The sequence below is a fragment of the Neodiprion fabricii genome, chromosome 2 (genome assembly GCF_021155785.1).
Source record: "Neodiprion fabricii isolate iyNeoFabr1 chromosome 2, iyNeoFabr1.1, whole genome shotgun sequence".
Classification (NCBI taxonomy): Eukaryota; Metazoa; Arthropoda; class Insecta; order Hymenoptera; family Diprionidae; genus Neodiprion; species Neodiprion fabricii.
In genome coordinates, this window is record NC_060240.1 from 32,159,699 (window position 1) to 32,181,376 (window position 21,678).

Here is a 21,678-nt window from a genome sequence, read left to right on the forward strand (position 1 = left end):
GACGACCGCATCAGCCTCCCTCTCCTCTCGCGTTTCCCATCCACATCCATCATATTCTCGTGCGTGTACATATATGTATAATATCGCGAATACGCATACATATATATATGTATATGTATAATGTGCAGCGCGGCGTGCACGCAACCGAACAAACCTATTTTTGCAAATTTTCGCGTTCTGTTTCAACCCCCCTGTTTTCCCCCCCGCCCCGTTTACTTTACAATTCTTTTTTCCTATTTCGTTAATTTATTATTCCTCTCAACTGTCCGCAGTGTATCCGCACAGTCGGTTGTGTATAAAAATATAACTATTAGCATTTTTCATACAACGAACATCGCGCGACAGGAAGACTTCAAAGGTCGGGGTGGATTTTTTCTTTTACTCTTCAAGTATATAACGGTTGAAAATTTCAAACTCGAATTATACACTTTATGTATACGCGTGTAATAATTCGTGCTGTTTTTTTTTTTTTTTTTTTTTCTTTCTTATATCCAGTTTTGTAAAAAATTGATAACAACTCCCGACGTTTGGTAGATTTTCGATGAACATGGGGACGAAGAAATTTGGAAACAGAAATAATGACCAGACGCGAAAATGATTACCGCGTGCAGCAGCCGCTTATCAAGTCGTCGGCGGGCCGCCGGTGGTAAAACGATACGATTGTTTGCCGGAACGACGACGACGCAACGATGCAAGCAGCTAGTCAAGGTGACCGCGTCGCACCTTGCGGATAACCGGCGAAGCAAAAAACAATAAAGAGAGAAAAAATAATGGAGGAAAAAATGGAAAATAAAAGTGTAAAACGTGGAAAATAAGTGGAAAGAGAGGGAATGCAAATTCGTAAAAATTCCAAGGATACCTCAAATGAATTTACATTACACAAATTAATTAGTCAAGACTTTGCAGAAATAAAATACGAATACGTCATGAAATTCAACGTACACACGCTCTTTTGAATAATAATTTTCAAATTTTCTGAAGTATTTCGTACACCGCTCTGCCTTTCACAATATTCTATACATGCAAAAGTAAATAGATATAACGAAATGAATATAAAGTTGAATTTACAGACCGCAGAGAAGAGGAGCCGTAACAGAAACAAATTTTTGAACCGTATCCGAGGTATTTAAATTTTTGCAATTAGTGAAAATATAATTTAGAAATGGAAAAAGAAAAAGAAAACGGCGGAGACGTGTATCACAGACTGCATCTTGCAGGGCAATTGAGGGGATATTTACGTACGTGAGGTACGTATATAATAGGATGAGGGACGATTACCAAGAGCAATGGCCGACTGCAACACGCGACGACGTTAAAAACACGCGAATCAATATACCTATCCTGGGTAAAAAAGGTTCACCTACTACAGTTATGCAGGGTGGTTAAATCGCTCTTTTCGAAAATACTCCGATTGAACATTTTCACGGCAAAGTTTATCGTTCTTCTTTACAATGAATTTAAGGAATTTTGTCTTTTTGTTCTTTTCCTTTTCAGGTATCGCGCGGAACTTATAAAAAGCAGAGATTTCATTATTTTACCGCACGCAAGTTGTCGCGAAATTACATATGGATGAACCCTGCGGTATTATTCGTTGCATATTATAGCGCGGAATACGGACGACGTTTCAATATATTATGTGGAACATGGGCACGACGAGTGGCATAAAATTCTCGCTTGTCTGTCTTTTACAGCGCAATAATAACATCGATTATCCATAGTTAAATGAGGTAGAACTTTCCAGCCGTGCAATATGTATTGACCGAGCGTAAATGTGAGATATGGATACGTCTTACGTGCAAGCCTGTCGGCGAACGAATGAAAAAACCAAACAGTTTTATCGAAAAATCTTACGTGTAATGTGAAAATTAAACACAGATTTTATAATTCAGAGAAACGTAAAATTATTATTAAATAAAGAGAGTGCCTGTGTGTGACGAAGCGAGAAAATTTACATTCTCGTACGTTTGATAATTGAAAATTCGCATCTTGTTTTATCTGGTCATTATTTTCATATCAAAAATGTCCGATGCGAGTTGTGGTTTGTTGTAGTGCAAATATTTAATTAAAGTTTAGAATTTGGTTTGAATTTTCCAAGATTCTTAGCGTAATTTATACACTTTTAATCAAAACCGTCCAAACTCTGATATATTAAAACGACGAACGACGATTTTCGAAAAACGGAAGTGAATAATACTGCAGTTTTTCAGCGAATCTAAAGTTCCGCATTTCAGCGTCAGAAAAATCTCATTTCTATTTCTGAAATAAATCTATAATGTAATGACTTATTAGTCCTGAGAATTTCCTGATTTTTTTAAAGCGAGTATATCCGCGCTTCAGACTTCCTTTAATTTTCCTATTTTCCGTTTTTTCCCGTACCTACAGATATAATATTGTAATTCATACATGTACGGAGAACCGGAATCGTTATTGCAGATCGACGAAGGTGTCTAGCACAACCTTCGTGATTGACAGGAGACCTTGTTCATATTATTATTCAGTCGCGGCAAGCGTTGCCGATAGCGTGTAAAGCTGCGAAAATACGCATCGATATCTACTTGTAAGAAATAAAAAAATAAAAAAATAACCTCACACAATAAGCGTAAATTGGAAAACTACTTCGCCTTTCTTATTTCATTCGTTTCAAGGAATATTTTACAATACTTGTATACTGTTTATAATATACATACCTACTATATTATAATATCGTGATATTATTAAAGGATTTTGGTTTAATCCACAAGCCGTATAAGTAAAAATTTTGCAAATAATAATTATTTTTGCATGCTTTGTTAACACGCAGAGTATACAAAGCAGTAATTTTGACATCTCGCGAATATTCGAAACTGCAATAATATAAAATGATCGCTGAGTGAAAGTTTATTCGAATTGAAATAAACGCGTACAGGTAGACACAAGTTTTACTAATAAACAACGCAAGTTCAAAACAAGCTACATAAAGAAAAAAAAGAGATAAACACAGTTGGATTTTCAATTTATCGCTGCAATTAATTATCCCACCTTTGAAGTTTCCTTTCTCACTTTGTACAATACCGTTCAACTTTATCACAATCCCAATGACGTTACATTGCCAATCACGCTAATTTAGGAAAAACTAGCATAAATTATCCTACGAAATGTGTTAAAAATCAAACCACCGATCGAAGTTCGTACATTTTGCGATCATTTACGACAATAAACATACATTTTACGCAACACGTTGTGTAACAAAGTAATTCGCTTAACAAGAAACAAAAAAAAAAAAAAAACAAATAGACCGATCAAAATCGAATTTCGCAGACGGTTTAAGCGACGAGATAGCCGATGAAGAAACGAACGAAAATGACTAACGACAATCGTAGACGTGATTTATTAGAGTTTCTCAGCGGCACGGAAACCTTGCAATTCAATATCACGAACTGATTTTCAGAACGCCATTCGCCACGAGACGGTATTCACGGCATCGCAGCACCACCGACGACGCCGAAACTACGAATGCGACATAAAACGGCGAGTAGAACAAACCGGCAACGGTCAGACGCTCGTTCGAATTCGGCCGCGACGAGGCGAGACGACGGAAATCGGTTATTCGCTACTAATCGTAACTGCTGTTATTAATATACTCTTTACGAGATTGCGATCGAGCGGTGCTAATCGTGATTATGTACAGTATACGTGTAAGGTGTACAGGCAGGCGTGCTTCTTCCACCATTCATGTTCCTTTTTTTCTCTTTACACATTTTTCATTATCCGATCGGGGCCTGCCGCGGTATTATAAAGGCAATTCGTTGTATCCCGGTCAATTTCGATCTGACAATACAAACTGCGAATGACGTTGGTAGAAAAAAAAAAAAAAATGGAAGAGAAAAAGCGAAAAGATAATAAAACACGACAAGAATGAGTAACAAGATACAGGTCTGAATGTATTTTCCTTTGATAGAAATTAGTCTCGGTATTATACTGATGAAAACGGAGTGAAACGTGTGCGGACACAACACGTGATGAAATGATGGACAAAATTGCGTACATCTTGTTTACATGTTGTTGTTGTATATTTAATTACGAAGGGTAGAAGAAACTACGATCATTGAAACGAGGCGACGACAGGACGGGCGAATTTGATTAAAACGCGGCAAAATTATGTACACATGTATGTAAAATGAAATATGTATTCCGTACGACCGTGTATATAACGTGTGTCCCTGATGAATTAATTCCACTAAAGAAACAACTGTCAAATCATAGCGAGCCGAATGTTTATTTATAACAATACACGATTCATCTGCGTTATAATTTTGACTACACATTGCAAATTTGTAGATTGTCAATATTACTGTCGTTACAAGATTACGGTTTATACGTTAAGATTCCATTGCCTTGTCAATCACTCTCTATAACGTATTATTAATAATCACACACAAATACTGCATATGCGTGTGTGTATACATATACACGCGTAATGAACCAACGTCGACTCGACACGTTCTTCAAAAATATTGCGTATAAATGAAGCATCGATTATGTTGAAAAGGGACGAATCAAATCTGGATAATCTTGCAATATTAATCGCTCAACGCTTCCGAATGAATATACGTATAACACCTGACATATTGCGATACGACTTATATACCACAAGGAAACGGTACAACAGAGACCAAAAAAAAATCTGGGACGAATGGGTGCGAGAAAAACGAATAAAAACTTTCGAGAGATATTACACGTATTTACACGTACGATTAACTATCTATACGTTTGCCTCTGGTCGAATTGATGCGTGCGTAGGTGTGACGGTGTAAAAATTATTGTTATAAAAAAAAAAAAAAAAAAAAAAAAAAAAGAAATAAATAAACAAATAAATAAATAACACAAAAAACTAAAAGTACAAGAAAGAGAAAATGGGAAAAATATAAAACGCGGAAGCTGAAGATGCGCACTTCGGTTGTAAAAGGACGTCTCGTGCGGCACACTTGAGGTCGGGGTATTAAACCGTGATCGAGCTTTCGCTTGCACTTAGCGTGCAGTGCGCGTCGACGGCGGTGTTTGGCCGCGAACTCCACTCACCGACTGACTGACTGACTCTGAAACTCCCTCCTCCCTCTTTGCTTCCCCCCTCCTCCCCCCCCCCCCCCCCCCCCCATCACGCCCTCGCTACCACCGTCACCCCCCTTTTGCCGACGACGACGACGCGCGCGGTTCCACCTTCTGCGACTTTAGCAACGAAGCGGCAACGCGAGGCTGACGATGAGACGACGTCGTCGTCGACGAGAGAGGGAGAGAGAGAGAGAAAGAGAGGGGGGAGGAGGAGGAGGAACTATACAACACCGCCGCACCGTTGCTCCTACTTTTCGCGACTGCAGTCAAGTTCTAGTGCGCGGCATTGGGCCCCAATGCACTTCGTGCCGCAGCTTTTCAAGCTCTGGTTCTGACTCGGCCGATGATGACGATGACGATGATTCAGAGGAGCTACGCTTCGTCCCGCACTAATCCCTCTTACTCTTATGACGGATGTAGTACGGTTGTTTTATATTGTTGGGATTTGCTCGCTCTGCGGTGTCGCGCGAGCGATTCGAAAGCTTTTGTATGACAATGCAGTGTGTATCGTTCTTGAGTAGGTACTTCGAATCTGCTTGGAATTTGTCGTGAAGTGAAGGTGCGATTGTCGGAAAGTACGTTCTGGGGAATTGATATTGTACTGATTTTTCATTTGTTTATTTCGCTACACGTGACCGGCTTTCAGGATATATTTTGCAAATTGTTCGATTACGTTACACTTGAAAAGAAAGAAAAAACAAAATAAAAAAAATTTGGCAGTATTAAAATTGACCAAGAGTGAACGGTGTGAGCTACTATAGAACAATTTTTGTGGTCAATTCGGAACTTGAAAATCAGATAGTGTTAGATTGACGCAAAAAAAATATTTTATACAAGTTCACACCGCATTTTTTTTACAGCGTATACTTCGCGGGATCATTTATTGGTCATAGCTGACCGAGAGCGCATTTTCTGACGTCAATGCGATCACGTTGCAAAAAAAATTTCAAATCGAATCGATGTTTTGCGAAATAATGAGATGGATTAACGTAAAAATATTTAATCGGTCACGCGACACCGGGCAAAAAATACCTCCAAAAGCTTGGTTCCCCGAAAATTGACACTTTTTGATTATATTATCGCGAGCCGGTCGTACCTTGAGCATCCATTATTTATCTATAACGAGGCAATGTATTCGCAAGCTTCGAAGATCTGGTTTTCAAGAATTCGTTATGAAGGATATAGATAATGATGAAATTATCAACAAAAGCTTGGATGTCGATGAGGCCACGTGACGAATTACGCTTTCAATATCGTTCAATATTTACCAGATTCGTGCAATTATTTCACTGGCTATATACATCTACGACGTCTCATTTTATTCAGTGGACTATATTTACAAGAGTTCATTGAAATACATACATTATTTTACTTCTTACATTACGCCAATATTGTTGGACATTTAATTTTACAACACCCCAACGATATCGATTATATGAAATACCGTGGGCATTGAACGTATTACTTCGAAATATTCTCTACTCATGCTCTTTTGTCCAATCTTTGTGTTTCTTTCTTATTTTTTTTTTTTTTTTTAACAAAGCGTGTATTACTCTTCGACATTCAACCTCTCTCCGTGTTTCATTTTACTTTTTTTTATTTTTTCTCGCGTGTAAAAAAGCGGTTTCGTAACATAAGATTCATGTTGCAAAAAATAAAATAAGAAAAACCACCACCCCCACATCCGGCCAAGAAACTTTTTAGAGACTCGCGTAGTTTCCGAGGTTTCATGCAAACCAGTTCGACGCGCTGCCTGAACTATGTGCTAAAAAAAAAAAAAAAAAATGTCCAACTTTTACAATCATTCACGTTACATTGCGAATTCGTTACGGTCATGAATTCAGCCTCGAAAGGAACTTTTGTTTTGCAAACCAAGCACAAAATAAATCGAGATTTATTGTTGCGGTGTATTTTTTTCAAATCATTTCGATTCTATCTACCCATCTAAATTACATTACTTTTATTCTAGAAATATAAAAAAAAATAAATAAATAAATCGCTTTTGAAAACTTTTCGGGTTAACTTTCAATTGGAATCCTATCGTACTATTGTTGATTACTTTTTTATACGATTATTGCGATGTCCTCTGCTCGACGTGTTCACTGTAGTTGATTACTTGTATATGTTTCAATATTTCATGCTCAATGTTGTGAATAATGACATATTACGTTCTCGTTACATTTACATTGCCATTATTATGACAATTTTTAGTAAAGAAAAAAATCCCAATAAACGCTTAGCGAAAGCCGTAACTTTCGACTTTCACTGAAATATCACAGTTGGCGATGATTCAAGAATTCGAATATATTTTCAGATAAACAGGTAGATAGGTTTTACGTACGAAAATTCAATAACCATCGCAAGTGCGAAAGATAAATGAAACTTGTGTAAAAAAAAAAAAAACAAATAAATTGTTTTCAGCAGATGCGAATATCAAAAGATCTTCCCGAAAGAGTGAAAAAAAAACATCGGGGCGATCGTACGATTACAATTTCCGGATGAGAACGTAAAATTAGACAAGATAAAACATACGATGTACGATAATAATACAGCAAACATTTCGCGCGCGTGCCATTTCAACCCGTTGCCCATCACATGTTGGAATTATGAAAATTGCTCATAAAAGGAAACATTCTCGTATAATTCACCGGATGATTGCAATATGGGCAACCGAGTGAAGAGAGAATCCGCAAGTTTGGACCGTTCATCTCCTTCTGGACGAGGAGGAGGCATTAAGTTAAATTCAAGGTTCACCGACGAAGAAAAGGAGGGAGCGCCTAGTTTTTGCGATGTGGATTCGAAGACCAGTCTTTGACTGCATGCGGGAACGGCGTCGTCTCGACGCGAGGCGCCTTTCTGCCTGCGTGTTTGTACAAGATCTAAGATGAAAATACGTGTCCCCACATGACATGAATCGAGTCGAATTACAGGTGCATCGTTAACCACGTGTGTGTAATCTACACTAAATTCAACCCAGAATTCTACGGTCGCTGTTTAACTAACTCCGCTGCGTCGAGAAGGGGATAAAAATGGAGGGAAGACAAGTCACTTTGGTATCAATAAATTCGGTGCAGTTATTTTTTCACTACCACTTTTTTTCTTCCCCCCGCGCTCAGCTCCTTCGGGAGATTTCAATTTGCGCTTTATCTGTATATTATATACATATTATACATACGCAGAGAGGGAGAGAGGAGGAAGAGAAAAGAAGAGAAGAGAACGATGACGCGTGCTCGTATGTCTTCAGGGTTAACCAGCCCAGCAGCTCGACACATTCGTACCTTATATCCTACAAACCGGGCCAAATTAGGAAGAGAATTTTTGTAGGAATCGCATACATATATATATATATATCTTCATCTTTTTCCTTATCCCTCTTTGCCAGAGGGAGGTTACAACTTACACGTTATGCCTTTTCTGTAACGAAAAATAATCCCTCTATACTACGGAATATATTAGCATGAATGCGTATTTCTGTTGCACTGCGGAATGGAAAGCGTAAATTGTAATGCGTGGCAGTCGTGAAAATTTTACGTCTTTTTCCATATACGGCAGGTCGTTGCGAACGATTTAAGAATAACAACGATAATAATGAGAAAGATCGCGGTTGATCTTCAGTTGAAACGTGGAGTTATTCATTTTTTAGAATGTGGAATGCGTAAGAAAAATTTACACGTAGAAATTCTTCAATAGTTTCCTAGATTTTAGTGTATTTGAGAAGAAAAATGCAACGTTTTAAGCAACGTCAAAATTTGTCCGGAAAAAAGTATAATTATTGGAATTGATTGACTGGAAAAATGCAGAGAATATTATACTAGACATACATGCAAGTAAGTAAAATAGAAAATCATTTTCGATCAGTAATATAAAAGCGTATGATAATTGAACACATAAAAAGAAAGAATAGAAATGTGCTAGCTTTAAAACGATTTTAGATTTAAATTAATAATCGAGCGACTGAATTTTATTCAAATGAGACGACCGTCTAAAAAATATTCCATAATATTATACGGTTATCATTTGATTGGGATTTTCACGACGCGTTTGAATCTCAAATCCTGCTAATCAAGCTCTGCTGCGGAGTTTATTTCCACATCACGTTAGGTACGATAGCCTGTCTATATTCGGTTCTACATAGATATCGCGAAACTGCAGAGTGCAGATTTAAAACGTGCACGCGGCGCAGTTGAAACATCCGTTTGTCGTAAGTCAATAATTATTACAGAAGTCGGTGCAAAAATAACAACGTTTATCAACACGTTAAACATCTGCGATTCGCTTATAGCTTTGTCTGCTACTCGTACAACTGTTGATACGAGGTGAATGTATACGAAACTGTAAGAGAACAACGACTTATCTCGGTATAAATCAGCCGAATTATAACATTTTTTCAAAATTTATCGACATTTTGAAATAATTGATATAATCTACAAATATTCGTTTCCCATTTTGCGCTCAGGTTTCGATCGCGTTAAACTTTTAATTCCAGCAATAACGCACGCGCAGCTTTTTGGGTAATAACCTTTGAGAAAACTGGAGCCTAGCTCGGAGTCTGGTGGAATAATACAAGAAACTCGATGGTGCAGCAGCAGCAGCAGCAGCAGCTGCGCACAGGGACAATAGAAGACGAAAATTATCGTTTGTTGGTGCAAGACGACGGGCCGGGACGAAAGAAACAACCAATTTGACGAACTATTGTTCAGCCATAAAGCCTGAATTTTTTGGGCCTAATTAACGTTCCCATCGTGTCGCGTTGCGGCAAACGTTCCAACGGAATCCTGTCATACAATAATACGTTGTATCGCGAGCGTAAATGATACGTATGAAAAAATTTTGGCTTTATACTTTTCAATTTGAATTTAATAAATATATGAAAGGGTAATCGCAACTTTCTTCCATTTCTCAAAACAAATTTTACTGCACGAATAAGTACGAATCTTTGCTTCTAATATATAAGACACTGTTTTAAAAACAGGTTGCACAAAGTTTTAGGATGATTTAAAGTTGAAATGTTACAGCCAAGTTAAAATATTGCAGAATAACGTAAACTCACTGCAATATTACGAATCACGGAATTTTTAATTATCACTCGCAAGTATCAATGCCATGTTCTTTTTTACTCGTTGACGGGATATCGAATTACGATTAAATTTATTTCGGTCTATTAAACTTGCACCGCTAATTTTCCACTTTCATTGTACATTTTTTTTTCTTCTATTTGTAACTTGAGTACCAATTATCAATAATCTGTCCATCAACTGTAATTTTCACTTCACAGATTTATCGTTGTTTTAAGCAATCGTGTGTCACGTTTAGATTGTATGAGAATTTTTTTTACACCGCGTAACAAGTTTGGATTCACTTGATTTTGACGTGAAACCGAAAATGAAAAATTGAAAATGAATCAGAAGGTTAACATCGTCGTAAAGACTAAAAAATCCCAAACTCCAGTTGCGTCGACGTTCTGTCTTTATTATTTCGATTAAACCGCAAAAACCACGTCACACATATCCTTTCATATTTTCACCATATTTCCGGAGCCGCGAAACGACTTTCGACGAATTTTGCAAATAATTTTACAATAATCCGACCGTGGAAAACGGCGAGAAATATAAAAAGGGTAAGGGTCGCGGCAGCGCAGCAGCGAAAGAGAGATGGATACGTAATAAGAGCAGAGGGCGTTTTCGATACCGGAGGAGGACTGTGACGAAACTACGCGGGTGCAAACTGCACACACCGACGACGAATCCACCCGGGTGTAAACGGGTGCAAGGTTACGGGCAGCAGATATTGTGCAGGGTTGGTTCGGCTGCTCGACGCAAAGCGCAGACTCGACTTCTCGTTACGATCCCGGTGCAGCCCTTGACCGAGTTTACCGCCCGCCGGCGTCTCCCGTTCGCAATTGCATGCATGCCTACCTATGCCACGTAAATACGTACTTACGTACCGCAGGTACGTAACGCTAGTTCATGCACCGAGCTGCACGCGCGTCAAGAGGGGAGATAAGAATTTTTATTTACGGCCGAGCGAAAAGCCTGCGAATTTACCGTGTGCAGTGCACTTTTTGTTGATTGCAATATATATATATATATTGTTTCTTAATATCTTTTTATTCATTATTTAAATGGTCGCGACGTTTCGATCGGCTACGGCCAATCATCTTCAGGCAATAATTATTGACGATCCTACGAACTTGAGGTGTTATTGTCACGCCACGTCAGGAGGAAGTCACTGAAAAGATATTTTACCGTGACCAAATTTGACGAGTCATTTTTAATATACAACCACAGTGGTCACTGATTTCAAACTACTATGTATGTTGTTGTTATTACAGGGTGTTTTCGATGAAAATAATTTGCGATTCACCATCGTGGCACCCCACGAAAAATTTGTTTAGGTCGAATGAAAGATTCTGGAAAAAGACGACAAGGCTGAAGTTTAGAATAGATCGTTGTACAGTTTTAGAACTACTTTCAGGGAGTTGGCTTTTCGAAATATGAACATTTTTTCCATGATTTACTAGTTGAATTTTAGACAATCCCAAGGATGCGACGTAAAGATTTTTTTAAACATGTATCGTTAAGTTGACGTTACTAGCTTTAACTTTATGTATTTTCCTATTAATTTACTCATTTACGCTACGGTAAATACAGTTAGTATAAGCTGATGGGAAAAAATTAAACGGTTTGACACCCTTTTATTTTATTCTTTGTTCAAGTACATACTTGATGCGAATATTAACGTAGGTAGCACGTAATGTACCTATCCGCGTATTTGAAGAAAAGTTGTGAAAAAAAAAAAATATGTCTACTTTCAACTTTTCAGTACAAGGCTGAATATGGTTTCGCGACAAAATTGTTTAGGTAGATACTTCTATCCAGAATTTGCCATATCTAGCAAATAGCTTCTTTTTTTTTTTTTGCGCGAATTCAAGTCCACAGGAATTTTTTTTTGCAAAATTGCAAACATCGTTGCAAGTTCAAAAAAAACAAAAACTTTTCGTGCCTGTTTCGAAAATAATTCGTATGCTTGATAATTTTTGTTCGATTCTTGTAAAAAATAGAAATATCTCATGTAACGTATCGATACGTTACGTATAGAAATCAGAAAAAAAGACAATTCCGTCGCATTCCAATGTTGCACTCTGCAGCCAGCTGCCTCTGTAAAACAAAACGACCTTGGCATTCGCGGCTGTACGGTTTAACTAAGTCTAGCCGGTTTATATATCCCGCGCCGAGAAGCCAGGTATATACGCGTATGTATTATACGTATATATATAAACGAGGGTGCAATTTTCGATCAATAATGGCGCTTTGTTAGCTTGCGGTTGGCACAACCAGTTATATTATACATAACGTAGACTACACACGCGGATCATGTACGACGTGTAATAACATTTGGGAAATGAAAATTTTCACCCGTCATCCACAAGTTCTATTGTTCGACAGCATCGAAATTGTAAATTCATCATATTTTTATTCGCGTCGTGAAGAAAAATATCCGCGCATGATATACTGTGAGTTTGAAATTTGCATCACACGCAGGGACTTTTTGCATCCCGAATTCATGTTTCGACAATCAAACAATCCGAGCGTGAGAATAAAAATTGCGAAAACTTTGGAGCAAGGAAAAATGGAAAAACTTAAAAATGAGGAAAAAAAAAAAACGGAGAAACCCGTAACACGTTATAATAATCGATCCCCTACCCCCGGATCACTTCTCAATTCAATTCTCCCTGAAGTGGGATGTGTTCTATGCGTTGTATATAAGACGTGGGATGAGGAGGATGCGGGTCGTAATTATTACGCCCACATAAAAGAGGGCAGGTGTGACCGTCTAAATGCAAGAATAAGCTAACTCGGAAAGTGCGAAAAAGAAGGGGAAGCAACGCGGCGAGAGAATCGTCAAGGTTATTTATTTTTCTAATCTTTTTCAGCACGCAGGCTGCGCCGCCGGTGGTGCATTTCTTATACGTATATCTATCCGAAGTAATAGCTGCAGGTACGCAAATGAAGTTTAATGTATGCAAATTTATAAGGAAGAAGAAGAACGGCGTGAGCGGTATACGGTGCGGAGGAACCGAAAATAACGAAAATAACAACAATAACGAAAACACGAAAGAAACTCTCTTCTTCTACGATACGATGAATGAAGGGGGTAAAACATGGAGGTATAAAATATCACGCAATATTTCGATCGGCGATCTATACACCTGCTGTAGGTGTGACTGTAATTTTATTATTTACGTCTGGATGTGAGAAATCTCACTACAGGTGGTGGGAATCGGAGTAAAAATCGACTGCGCTGTGACACGAGGATAAGTAAAAGGTGATACAGGATACTGAACAGACATCTGTAAAAAGTCCAATTCATAGCAGGCACCTTGAAATGTATCCGTTACAACTCATGTGTAACCATACTCCGAGGCGGTGTGCGCATTTCCCAGGTTTTATTCATTCTAGACGTGTATATAAATTTATATAATATTTTTGGGAAAATTATTTGCCTGTAGGAAGTGTTACTGGGTAGGGGGTGAAAATATAGAAAGATCAAAAAATTAAAGGGCCGTAATATCGAATTCTTAAAGAAGCGAAAATTTCATTTATTAAATTTAAAAATGTTGAAAGTCAAAGCGTGGAGGAGTAAAAGCATAGAAAGGTCAGAACATAGAATGCCGAACTGTAAAATCGTCAGAATTCCTCTCGATAATATAGAATCGTATTTTCTATATTTTGTCGTTCTGTATTTCGATTTTCTATATTTACAATTTTTTGTACTTGGAGTTTCCACATTTAAAAATTTTATAAATCAGATATTCACATGTATGAAAATGCGATATTCTGGCCCATCTACGCTCGACAATTCTAGTTTTTTAACCCCTACCCTTTTTTGCTGCAGGAGGAGATTGTTACGATAGAAGCTGGTGATTCTGATAACAGACGACGCGAGTAGGGCACCATGTTAAGGCAAAGGTTTCTATTATTCGGAACATAACGCGCGAGAGGAGACGATCGCGTAACATTGACCCATATCCAGGTTGGGAATTAATGCGCGATGATTTGCAGCTTATTGTTAGGTAGCTCTGAGTATCTGTATAAAACGGATGTATAGGTACGCACTTGACACGGAATTTTCGAATAATGACAGGGATTTACGATTATCAAGGTGCGTAGTTGAGAATCAAGGGTTTAATTAAAATTTCATCACACGATATATACCTGCAGGATAATTTTCGACGTTGATTTTTTCACAGTGTTCGTGAACGTGGGTATGTAACTGTGCGTGCATTAGATACATGCATACATGTGTATCTGCTGAGTTACGAAAATAGGCGGGTATAACGCAAAATTTTTCTGACCCCTTAATCAACAGCAACATTATACCTATATGCGAGAATAATAATGTGAAATAGGCTAAAGCCCGCACGGCACGCACGTTGTTTTTGGCGATAGTCATGCGGTATGTATAATTTAGGTATCCTTGAGGAAGACGACGACGACGAAGTTTAGTGTGCCGCCTGACACAAGGCCTGCACACATTTATTTCGCAATATAAAATCCGACTTATTTTTCCGTTCGTTAATTATTATCAACGCTTGCACTTTATCGCATTACATGAGTCATGTTGAGAGTGATGGTCGCGTGAAAAGAAATTTCTTTTGTGCTTTCGTATCGGGAATTAAGTTGAAGTAAAAATAAGTTTACATCGATTACGTACAAATATACTCGACGAAGCGCATTCATATAAGTATACGATCGTAAATATTTAATCCACGAATTTGTTGCTACGAAAAAGGGAACGAAGCTTATCTACGTCAAATTTGTTCCTTACCCTCACGGAAAAAACCCTCAATTTGGGGGTGAATTTGTACCCTCCATTTTCTTCTTGTGGGAATTTAGTATTACCTATGTATTAGGGGTACGAATTGACGCCCAAGTTGAGCGTTTTTTCCGTGAGGGTAAAACAACACTTTTGTTACCCTGGGTATTTCTCTGCAAGAGATATTCTCTTTTGCTTAGATTTTATTTCACTTCTTTGTTCATTAGCGGTGACTTCTTGACGAACAAATTCAGACAACGTATATTCATTATCACAAATCATGGGCAAATGAACAAAAATCTTTCTCAAACCCAAATGGCATGTTGCTACAGGTATGTCGCAAAATGAAGGATGATTCACGATTTTGTTTAATTGGAAACGATTGTTTTTTATTCCCTTATCATTCCGCTACATCTCGAAAAAATTATCTCGAACGCAGATATAGATTCGTACTGATAAACGTTTTGGTTTGTTTTTTTCTTCACGCAGTTGTGAGAATTAACCAATTTAACAACAATGGACAATTAAGCCGACAATTCTCATGTATAATTACCAAAATAGATTAATCAAATTTCACTGTAATGTAAAAAAAGAAGAAAAAATCGAAGAAAGACTCTGGAATATCGTCGAAAGTGTTTATTGGGGGGGGGGGACCAAGTCAGTCTGGAGACAGACGATACGCTACGAATTAAACTCAACAAACGTATATGTATGGGAATTAAAATATATGTACATACATACACTGTTGGTCCATGAGATCTGTTGTCGATGGAACAGAACGTCCTTGAAAATACTTATACGTGAGATCGGGGGGACAGAGGTAGTTAGGCCAGAGTCGCCTTCTTGCAAAATCCGTAACTCTAAACCTGCTCCGAAATAACTGGCCAGCACGAGACAATATTCCCACGTATATCGAGACGCGGAATCCGTAAACGCCAAGACCCAGAGGTCGTACACCCATTAGAAGTATGTGTCATACGCATCCAGAGGTATTTGAGGTGCCGATAAACTCTGCGTCAGGTAAATACGACGAGGCAAGGGGGAGGAGGAGGGGGGGGAGGTAGAATAATAACACAAGGCGAATCGCCTGTGCGTAATTGACCTGATTAACTCCGTTCGAAAGAAGGTAATAAACCCGGTGTAAACGTGACAGCTTTGAGTGTACGTAGCCATGTGTCGTACCAGCTGTACGCAGAATCATATACGAGGTTTGTTTACAAGAAGTAACGATCGTTTTGTTCCGCGGTATTCGGGTCGAACGGAGTAAAAAAAATTTGAAAGAAAAAGAAAAATAATTTGTATGCGCATGTATTATAATAATGTTATATTATGCACGGGACAAAGTTCTTTGGCGTAAAAAATTTGTTAACCAAGGCAGGAATAGTGGGGTAAAATTTCAACGGTACAGTCGGAGACAAGAGTAAGCTGCGTGACACAGATTTCGAGGAGAGCGGTGGGTGACCTTTTTTCAATGAATTATTACGGAGATGGTGGTGATGTTGTAATGGGGAATTTACCGCGGTATGGTTTCACGGATTTTCGTCGTAAAATAGGGGCATTTGTTTAAACACACAGGGGGTGAATGGGTGTCAATGAACTAGTTTTCTTACGACCCTGACACTGCCATTGCTCCCCGGGTTCGATTCGTGTCAGAGCTCTCTTCCTCGCTCTCGCTCAACAATATTGATGGGTGATGTTTAAATATATAAATGAATAGCTCTCACCCCTGTCGCTGGAATCCATCTCCGACGCTGTTCGCAGTTTGTAATCCAAATGGTCACCGATTCACTTACCAATCCAAGTCCAACTGTTCTTTCAACAAACACCGCTTAATTTAGGGCCCCCGATTGATCAGAATTCGCTACAGTGTAAACATGGCCGTAGGTCCGTACCATTCTTGTCACATTTACCGCAGGGTCGTTGAACTTTTCCAAAATTTTCTTTCTCTAATCGTAACCTCTCCTGTATAACCCTCGATTATTTCATTCAACCAAAAACAATCTGGGATAATACGTTACGGGTGCATTACTATAAATAGAACCCTAAATACGACGATGTTTTGACTAATAATTGTAGCGCGACAATCGACCGCAGGTGGCGCCACCTTACCAAGGACTCACTTTCCCGCCCTATTTTCAACACGCCAATCACACTCCTCCCTACATCCCATTCGCCCGTGTAGCGATACCGTTGATCGTATTGAAACTACGGGCTGTCGGTGACGGCGAACTCCACTTGGAAACTGGCTGTCTTTCAACTAATAACTAGACTTAGGTGGTGCTGCGATAAGTTCGAGGCCGAATTAGTATAATTTGTCGTCGAAATGGTTTAAATTTTCACAATAATCACTGCTTCAACATTCACTTCAATCATTACGAATTTAATTTCGCATTGCAAGGCCGCCGGATATGGATTTACACGTTTATTGGCTTACTTTTGGTAATTATGAAAATGTAACATGAATCACTTGATTAATCAATGCGGGGAAATAATTTTTTTTTCGTGATATATTTATGTTAATTGATGATGAAGAAATTGCTGTTCATCTTCGAATAACGAACTGAACGTAAACGACCGTCACGATCGCAGGCTCAACCACTACTGCGGCCTCAGATTGTATCGTACGTCATCTGATGTTGACAATTGAACCTACACGTTACGCCCATTGAGCTAACATCAATATCCGCAGTTAAGTTTTCGGCGGAATCCTAACCTATAGATTTGAAATTTATCTCGAATTTAATGAATACTTAAAACGGGGTGTGTTTATCGTTGATAACGATCGTAGGACTGTGCCTTGTCAAGACAATCAATGAGAAATAGACTTCTTTTATTCTCTATTTTTGTATTTCTTTAGCGTAAAAAAACTAAAGTGACACCAAGTGACGTTCGAATGTTTTAGTTTATCAAAGAACAATGTTTTGCATATTACAACCGCTTTTACGAAAGCTCTACATCCTCTTGTCAAAGATAAAAATAAAATACGTTTGTTTCGGTTTCATTGTGATCGCCACGCTCGATTTTTTCGGCGTATTCCACCACGCTTTTGAGACATCCTATCACGATTCATTTACGTATCCGTACTACGGTGAGATCCACGAATTCGTAGCACAACTTCGTAATAATGAGAAACCGGATGTGGAACCGATCAACGATTATAATTACACTTTCATCTACGACCTCAAAGAAAAGTGCATTGAGTACGAGCACAGTAATCTGCGTTTGGTTTTTCTGGTGAAATCGGCGGTAAACAATTTCGACAGACGAATTGGAATCCGGAATTCATGGGGCTTTGAAAAACGGTTTTCTGATGTGCCGATAAAGACTGTGTTCCTGGTAGGCAGATCACCAGAGAATCCAGAATTGGAGGCACGTCTGAAAGCTGAGGCGATAAAGCACAAAGATATCGTACTGATCGATTTTATCGACACCTACTTCAATAATACCATAAAAACAATGATGGGATTCAAATGGGCAGTGAAATACTGTCAGAATTCAAAATTCTATATGTTTGTCGACGACGACATGTATGTTTCCCTCAAAAACGTTCTCAGGTATGTTAGACACCCGACTGGCTACCCCGACTACCTGAAGGATCCTAAAGGACCGGAACACTTAGGGCTTTCCAAAGGTTCCAAAAAACATCTGTATGCTCGGATGCGTCGGGCAACCGTTAGGGAAAAAATAATTGCCAGAAAGAAACCTGGGTGGATCTTGCATAACAAAACTTTACACCCAAGTGCAGTAGGCATTTCAAGGAACAGGACCAAGAGGCAGATATTTGATATTGAACTACCGGAAGATGTTCGCTTATTTACCGGGTATGTTTTTGTCTCTGCGCCACACAGGCACAGGACCTCCAAGTGGTATGTTTCCTTGGATGAATACCCTTACCATCTATGGCCGCCATATGTAACTGCCGGAGCTTATATTCTCTCAAAAGAAGCGCTGCTTGATATGTACTATGCCAGCTTTTACACCAAGCATTTCAGGTTCGATGATATCTACTTGGGACTAGTTGCCAAGAAGATAGATATCGAACCTTTTCATTGCGACGATTTTCATTTTTATAAAAAAGATTATACAAAGTACAATTATAAGTATGTCATTGCTTCTCATGGGTATGGTGATCCGAACGAACTATTGAGAGTATGGAACGAACAGAAAGCTTTGGGATATGCTTAGATATTCAGATAATCGAGTGGTATATTTATACTTTGACTCTTCTGTAATGGAGGTTTGAGATCTGAAATCGAATCTTTTCATTTGATTTTGTTTTTTGGGCTCGTTCTAATGCCTACGATCCATGCAAAAGCCGTAATAGTTATTTTTGTTGTGCAATATTCAACTAAAAAGATTCCAGTATATGTAAGATATTGTTCTCAAAATCGTGTTAGGTACTTCATTAGGTGCTAATTGCAGTATTCTGTGATTTAAGATGTGAAAGTTAACGTCAAGGGTCTTGAAATTTTTTTAGCTATCATTAAGTTTAGTGTGTAATAACGTCTTTCTTCAATTTAAAAATATATTGGTTCAATGTTTATTTGTCTATCATATAAAATTTCATATTCATCTAACTTTAAATTTAGAATAGCTGCCTTTGTCCATACATATTCCCACTGGAATATGGGTATTCTTTACGTTGCTCGAGTATCAACATGTTTTTAGATCCTTTTTACTTTTTGTTTTACTTTTGTATTAAAGTCATATTAGTATGTAGTCATGATTTAATTGTAATGTCATTAAAATTACTTATAATTGTTAATCTTAAAAATAAAGCTTTAAATGTATCATTGTAAACTTAGTACAAAAAAACAAAGACCTCAGAAATGCTATATCAGTTAATTATGAAGTGAATTCTATAAGTCTTGATGTTGAGAGAAATATTAAACAATAGCAAGACTGAGCATCTATATGTACTATTCCAATTGAAATCATTTTACAGTTGCTGATAAAACTTGTATTGTGTCTATTTATGGAAAGAAAGTGGACCTTGAAAATGCTCTAATACTGAACATTATATATTCTACGAGCTTGAAGTTAGTAATCTTAAGATAATCAAACACTGAACAAAAAATTATTATTTTTCAACTTTAGAATTAAATTGGAGGATTTGAATTCGCAAAAAAAATAAATGTGTTTTGCTTTATTACACATCACTAAATTTTATATTATCTTAAAGTTGTAAAATAAGTAGATTTCCTATAATTGCGCCGTTACATTATAATTACACACTTTATCCTCATGTACATTCTTTAGTATGACATGGAATAAATTGCTCTAATTGTACGACAGGCCCTAAGACCAATACTTTGTAGTTGAATACGAGTGTTGTTACTATATTAGAAAATCGTGTTTATTAACTTTATAAACTTTGATACTCTTTTAGACGGACACGCGTTAATCAGCTTTGTACAGTCAAGTTAAAGACTCGTACTACCTACTTCAATATTTGTAAAACGTTGTCGAGAATAAAATATTTATAAAGTTTAAAAATCGGATGATCAACAAGCCATCAATATAGTATTAAGATAATTTACATTCACATATATTTACAGTTTTGTACTTGGTGTATATTAATAACTATCTTAGATCCTTGTAACGTTTGCAGTTGGGTAGTTATTCCCATAAATTATTTTGTTTTTGTTCCCTTCATTTTTACACTTATTTGAAGTGCACTAAGAGATGTTTGATATATTTACATAAATAAATTTTAAAGTATGTATATTTAACTTTACCCCATTGTTTTAAGCAATTAGTTATTGTCACTTATCGGTGTTAGCTTTTAGAAGGCTCTGGTCTAAACACGTCGCCTCTCTTTTGAGCATATTGAGTAACAATTGAGAACTTTCCAAAATCTGTAACGATGAAATGAATTAAAAAAAGGAAAAACGAAAAATGGATAAAAATTCAATATCTGAATACTCGGGAACACATGATGTAAAATACAACTTCACCTTCATGTAAGCCGATTCAGTTTCTGCAATTGTTCGATCATAATCATTTCTGGCTGCTATTCTTTTTGCCAAACTTTCGTTCAACTGTGTTAATTTGTACGACATCTTTTCTATCTCCCTCTGAAGATTGTTCTTTTCCTCCTCCTGGGAGTCAATTTGCATCTGTAATTCCGCCCGTCGTAACTTCATCTCTTCCAGACCTTTTGATGACAAAAGTAAGCAAATAACTTATTTCTTCTAGATATCGTTTCTTTTTTATTTTAGTAGGAGAGTTGATTGGAAAATTTCAAAGTGCACATCTTTGTTCCACCTATCGTTCCAGTATTATCATGACTAATATTGCAATGAAAATTTATGGTCGCGTCCAGTTGGATAAGAATAATTCGTTAGTTGAGTAATTAGTAATAAATACTTATGCTGTGCACTGAATCGTTATGCGGATTTCCGACAAGATCGTAGAATAGGTTTAAATAATGGAGAAGGCCTCAAAGAACTTAAAAGTACTGATTAAGACTTGATATTGAGGTTATGTTCAATGCTCTGTTTAAACTTACATTTCACAAGTTCTTGATTATAGGTTTGAAGCGCAGCACCGTGTTGAGACATAATCAATTTCGAGATTTTAATTATTCCAGGTATAATAACGCTTTACTCATGTTAAAGGAAATTTATTCACACGTCCTACATAATACCTGTATCACCGAAAATCCGAACATTTGTTTGACAACAATTTTGATTATGAAATCGCGTCGCGACGAATCTCGATTCGACTCCAACATCTTTAAAGCAGTCTGAAGTTGACTCCACACTGCGACAT

At 37.6% G+C, this 21,678-nt stretch overlaps 3 protein-coding genes across 7 annotated transcripts in view; 1 reads left to right on the forward strand and 2 right to left on the reverse strand.

Moving 5' to 3' along the window:
* LOC124176558 (retinoic acid receptor RXR) overlaps positions 1 to 17,153 on the reverse strand; it is a 54,843-nt gene extending 37,690 nt beyond the window's left edge. For 2 of the 5 annotated variants that reach the window (XM_046558003.1, XM_046558002.1), the window contains exon 1: positions 4,932 to 5,052. Coding sequence is in view for 1 of the 5 variants with exons in the window: in XM_046558006.1 (XP_046413962.1) it covers positions 16,629 to 16,647 (19 nt within the window). In the remaining 4 variants the exon portion in view is untranslated. Of the gene's footprint in view, positions 1 to 4,880; positions 4,897 to 4,931; positions 5,060 to 16,628 lie in introns of those variants that run through there. The other 3 variants (XM_046558006.1, XM_046558001.1, XM_046558004.1) reach the window with 3 other exon arrangements.
* Positions 17,154 to 17,501: 348 nt separating this feature from the next.
* On the forward strand, positions 17,502 to 19,963 carry LOC124176559 (beta-1,3-galactosyltransferase brn). Its single transcript, XM_046558007.1, has one exon. It carries the CDS (start codon positions 17,821 to 17,823, stop codon positions 19,087 to 19,089), a length of 1,269 nt encoding a protein of 422 aa, XP_046413963.1. The 5' UTR covers positions 17,502 to 17,820; the 3' UTR covers positions 19,090 to 19,963.
* A 462-nt stretch (positions 19,964 to 20,425) lies between these two features.
* Positions 20,426 to 21,622, reverse strand: LOC124176568 (Sjoegren syndrome nuclear autoantigen 1 homolog). Its single transcript, XM_046558018.1, has 3 exons — positions 21,416 to 21,622; positions 20,862 to 21,061; positions 20,426 to 20,762 (listed from the first exon to the last, which is right to left on the reverse strand). The coding sequence occupies exons 1-3, from the start codon at positions 21,465 to 21,467 to the stop codon at positions 20,670 to 20,672; spliced, it is 345 nt and encodes a 114-aa protein (XP_046413974.1). The 5' UTR covers positions 21,468 to 21,622; the 3' UTR covers positions 20,426 to 20,669.
* Positions 21,623 to 21,678: the final 56 nt, after the last annotated feature.

What these genes read in the sequence shown, in the direction of transcription:
- LOC124176559 (XM_046558007.1), top strand. Translation starts at nt 17,821, where the DNA reads ATGTTTTGCATATTACAACCGCTTTTACGAAAGCTCTACATCCTCTTG.
- LOC124176568 (XM_046558018.1), bottom strand. Translation starts at nt 21,467, where the DNA reads ATGTCTCAACACGGTGCTGCGCTTCAAACCTATAATCAAGAACTTGTG. An exon ending in TAATCAAGAACTTGTGAAAT is followed by an intron (nt 21,062 to 21,415) that starts GTAAGTTTAAAC and finishes TGTCATCAAAAG; the next exon opens with GTCTGGAAGAGATGAAGTTA. An exon ending in CTGAATCGGCTTACATGAAG is followed by an intron (nt 20,763 to 20,861) that starts GTGAAGTTGTAT and finishes TCATCGTTACAG; the next exon opens with ATTTTGGAAAGTTCTCAATT.